The sequence below is a fragment of the Malania oleifera genome, chromosome 13 (genome assembly GCF_029873635.1).
Source record: "Malania oleifera isolate guangnan ecotype guangnan chromosome 13, ASM2987363v1, whole genome shotgun sequence".
NCBI lineage: Eukaryota > Viridiplantae > Streptophyta > Magnoliopsida > Santalales > Ximeniaceae > Malania > Malania oleifera.
The window spans coordinates 24,736,225-24,740,823 of NC_080429.1; the positions used below are offsets into that span (position 1 = coordinate 24,736,225).

Sequence of the window (4,599 nt, forward strand, 5' to 3'; positions counted from 1 at the left end):
TGAAAAAAGGAGTTGGCTTCATTAGGTAGAAAGAGCTCTGAACGACGAGGGCGAGAAGAGCTGTGAACAACGACAAGGAGAAGAACTTTGAACAACAACAGTGAGGCTTCAATAGGGAGGAAGACGATCGGCAAGAAGAAGATCAGCTGCGCTCTAATACCATGTAAAGAGTCAGACTTGCATGGTACAATTGCAAAGAGAAAGAAAAAAAGAAAGAGAGTGAAAGCAAGAGAGAGAGAGAGAACTATTCCGCTCACAACTAGCCTACGTTCAGTATTCAAAGCAAACTTCCAAAGAACAAAATACATAAACCTAATATATGTACAAAGACTAAAATGCTCCCTAGTAAAATTAATGTATTGTGGTTACCATAATAATTGAAATCAAAACAAGTATAGGAAACAAATAACCTAATATATGTACAAAGACTAAAATGCTCCCTAGTAAAATTAATGTATTGTGGTTACCATAATAATTGAAATCAAAACAAGTATAGGAAACAAATAAAATCAGTGCTAAACTTAAAATACTAAAGTATTTTAATTTTCTTTAAAGGATAAGTCTACCATACCAAGAGTTATACTGCATCAAGATATAAACTGTACATGAAATTGATTGCACACCTAACAGAATAGACAAGAAATATATCTTTGATTTCAAATACATTTAAAAACAAAGAAATTTGGGTCGAAGCTAGAATTGTGATTAACATAATGTTGATGTCAAAAATTAATGTGGTCCAGGTTTTAATTTTTGAATTTGCATCAGCCTCCTCAAGCGTCATTTTCTTTTTGAAATTGCAGAAAAGGTCAAGCAGTTGTTGAGTTGTATACGACCCAAAAATTAAATTATGATTGAGTTCACATTTGAATTTGTGATAAATTAATATGATGCACACTAAAAATTGATGTGAATCAGGTCTCAAGTTGTGTGTCATCAACATCTTGGCATCAAAATAGGTCCTTCCAAACAACTCAAGTGACTTTTTTTTTTTTTTTTGATAAATTAAGCGATTGTAGAGTTGTTGATAATTCAAAAATTAAAATTCAAACCACAAGATCGACACATGAGAAAATTCATTTTAATTTTTGTTGACAACTACATAAAATATTTGTAGAAAGCTAAAAAAGAAAAGAAAATAAGAAAAAAAAAGTGTTGTAAAACATGTATATTTATATATATGACAATGTAGATAATAGGTTACAACCTTTGGTATGTCCCCATATTGGTTCATTATGTGGTTAACCTTTGCGATGCCAATGTATTTGCCTATATAAGGACATGCTTTACAACAAAATGAAAAAAAAAAAAAAAAACAGAACATAAAAGTAAAAACTAACCTAAAAAAAAAAAGATGAGTTGAAGACCAAAGGTAGGTTTTTACTTTTATGCTCTGTTTTTTTTTTCATATTCAACGTAGTAAAGAAAAAAGTGTTATGAAATTGGTCTAATGACCCGAATCTAATTGGCGGATACGACCCATTAAATAAGGTCCATTGACCCGATCCACTAAACCCAGGTTGACCCGACCCATCTAATTGGTGAATCCACGTACTCAATACCCAGGTCCAATTTGGATCTAGGTCTATTAATACTGAAGTTTATGCCACCCAAAATTCATGGCCCAAAATCTTTTAAGTGAGTATTCCTCGAGCCCACATATTTTGGACTTTATATATAAATTAATGTATTGTGGTTCCCATAATAATTGAAATCAAAACAGGTAAGGGGAAAAAATAAATTAGGTGCTAAACTTAAAATACTAAAGCATTTTCATTTTTTTTAAAGGATAAGTCTACCATACCCAGAGTTATACTACATCAAGATATAAGCTATGCTTGAAATTGATTGCACACCTAACGGAATAGACAATAAGTATATCTTTATTGTCAAATACATTTAAAAACAAAAAAGAAATTTGGGTCAAAGCTAGAATTGTGATTAACATAATATTGATGCCAAAAATTAATGTAGTCCAAGTTTTAATTTTTGAATTGGCATCAGAGAGAGTCTTCCTCAAGCGTCATTTTCTTTTTGAAATTGCAGAAAAGGTCAAGTAGTTGTTGAGGTGTATATAATCCAAAAATTAAATTATGATTGAGTTCACATTTGAATTTGTGATGAATTAATATGATGCACGCTAAAAATTGATGTGAATTGGGTCTCAAATTGTATGTCATCAACATCTTGGCATCGAAAAAGGTCCTTCCAAACAACTCTTTTTTTTAAATAAATTAAGCAATTACAGAATTAGTTATTCTGATTTTCAATAATACATAAAAGTGGTAGTACTCACACACAAGAGATGACATAGATCCTCCCACTACCATTACCATATATAGTATTTAAGAGTGACCAATGGAAGGCCCAACTTGGGGATTGGCTATGGAAGTGCATAACGTAGTACAAGCCACCATCTTCCACCCCTTGTCTCTTTTCTTCCCCTTTCTCCTCATCTTTCTCTTCAAATGGCTATTCTTCTCCACTCAAGCACCCAAAAAGAACCTCCCACCATCACCGTCAAAGCTTCCAATTATAGGAAACCTCCATCAGCTCGGCTCACTCCCCCACCGCACTCTTAGAGTCATGGCTCATCATCATGGCCCACTCATGCTACTCCACCTTGGCAAATTGCCCACTCTTGTGGTATCATCTACTGATGTAGCCCGCGAGATCACAAAAGCCTATGACACCATCTTCGCAAACCGGCCCTATTCGAGCATTATGAACAGGCTTTTTTACAACAAGGACGTCCTCAATGCACCGTATGGACCACACTGGCGCCAAATGAGGGGCATCTACATGACACAGCTTCTTAGCTCAGCTCGAGTTTGCTCCTTTCGAACCATTAGAGAAGAAGAGACAACTATAATGATGAAAAAAATTGAAGAATATTCTCACATTGCATTTAAGGGTAAAGAGCTCAAGCCTTCATGCTCCCCGACAAAGACCCAGTGTAATCGTGCATGTAGTTTGGTTAATTTAAGTCATCTTTTTGCTTCGCTAACAAGTGCGGTAATTTGTAGGGTGGCTTTTGGGAGGAAGTATAGGAAAGGGGCAGATCAGGGGAGGAGGTCTAGAGAGCTACTAGGGGAGATGGGGGCCCTGTTGGGTGCTTTTAATGTGGGGAATTACATTCCGTGGCTTGGGTGGATGAATTATTTGAATGGTTTAAATAAGAGAGTGGAGAAGTTATTTGAAGAGATTGATGCTTTTCTTAATAACATAGTCGATGAACATATGGCTAGTGGAAGTAAAGAGAAAATGGACTTTGTGGATATTTTGCTAGACATTCAAAAGAGTAGCACGGATGGCGCACATTTCATGGATCGAGATAATTTAAAAGCAATGATCCTCGTAAGGCTACATCACTTTTGTATTACTTCATTTATTTATTTAGTCTATTGCGTTTCTCTTGTTCTAGTTAAGAAAAACCAAAAAGCATAACTGAAGTTCTTCTAGATTCCAAATATGATTATCCATTTTTTAAATGCCAACATGGAAGGTTGGAACCATTAAACCTCTCGACAAATATTTTCCATTCTTGAGCACTTTATTTAAAGTCTAATATTTTGCACTTAGTATAAAGCTTAGTTAGTTAATTATGGAACATTCTTATTGGAGGCTACAAGCTTAACCTTGAAAATAGGTAGGGGATTAGGATGATGATAGAATGAACTACACATTGTGGAGTTCAAGCTCCTAGGCCTTTTAATGAATCCAAAAGTGTTGCCTTCCAATGTAATGGTCAAGACTTTGAAACGTCTTCATCTTATGATTAAATTTCAATACAAGATGAACCTTATCTGTCCCTCCCATAGATGATTATGTCTTAGCTGATGAGATCCCTTTTTGACAAAAGATGGGAGATTCTACTCTCTTTGCTTCCATGATGTCAAGACCTTGGTTGTGCAAGCTGACTAGATGATTTGTAGGTGAATCAAATGAATGAATTTTGATTAATCACAATCTATATGGCACATTTGGTAGGGCATATTAGCTGCTGGTACCGACACTACTTCCATAGCTTTGGAATGGACGATGAGTGAGCTAGTGAGGCATCCACAAGTCATGAAGGAAGTGCAGAAAGAAATCAGAGCCATTGTTGGAAGTAAGCCAAGCGTAACTGAGGATGACACTGCAGAAATGCACTACTTGAGAGCAGTAATCAAGGAGAATCTAAGGCTACATCCTCCAGTACCAATACTTGTTCCGCGAGAATCCACTGAAGACGTCAAAGTAAATGGATATGACATTTTGGCCAACACAACAGTTTTTTTCAATGCCTGGGCAATTGGGAGGGATCCCAAATCATGGGAAGAAGCTGACAAATTTATGCCTGAAAGGTTCTTGAATAGTTCTGTAGACATCCAAGGACATGACTTTCATATGATTCCATTTGGATTTGGAAGAAGAGGGTGCCCAGGGGGTAGATTTGCCATTGCCATTATGGAGCTTGTGTTGGCCAATCTTCTGCACTTGTTTGATTGGGAACTGCCTGGAAAATTAAGTGAGGATTTGGATGTAACTGAAGCTCCCGGATTGACCACTCAACGGAAATTTCCTCTTATTGTCTCTGCCAAGCCTCACTCTTTATAA

At 36.1% G+C, this 4,599-nt stretch overlaps 1 protein-coding gene across 1 annotated transcript; it reads left to right on the forward strand.

The window, feature by feature from the left end:
* The first annotated feature begins 2,379 nt into the window (after nucleotides 1-2,379).
* LOC131145753 (cytochrome P450 736A117-like) lies at nucleotides 2,380-4,599 on the forward strand. Its single transcript, XM_058094943.1, has 2 exons — nucleotides 2,380-3,357; nucleotides 3,991-4,599. The coding sequence occupies exons 1-2, from the start codon at nucleotides 2,386-2,388 to the stop codon at nucleotides 4,597-4,599; spliced, it is 1,581 nt and encodes a 526-aa protein (XP_057950926.1). The 5' UTR covers nucleotides 2,380-2,385.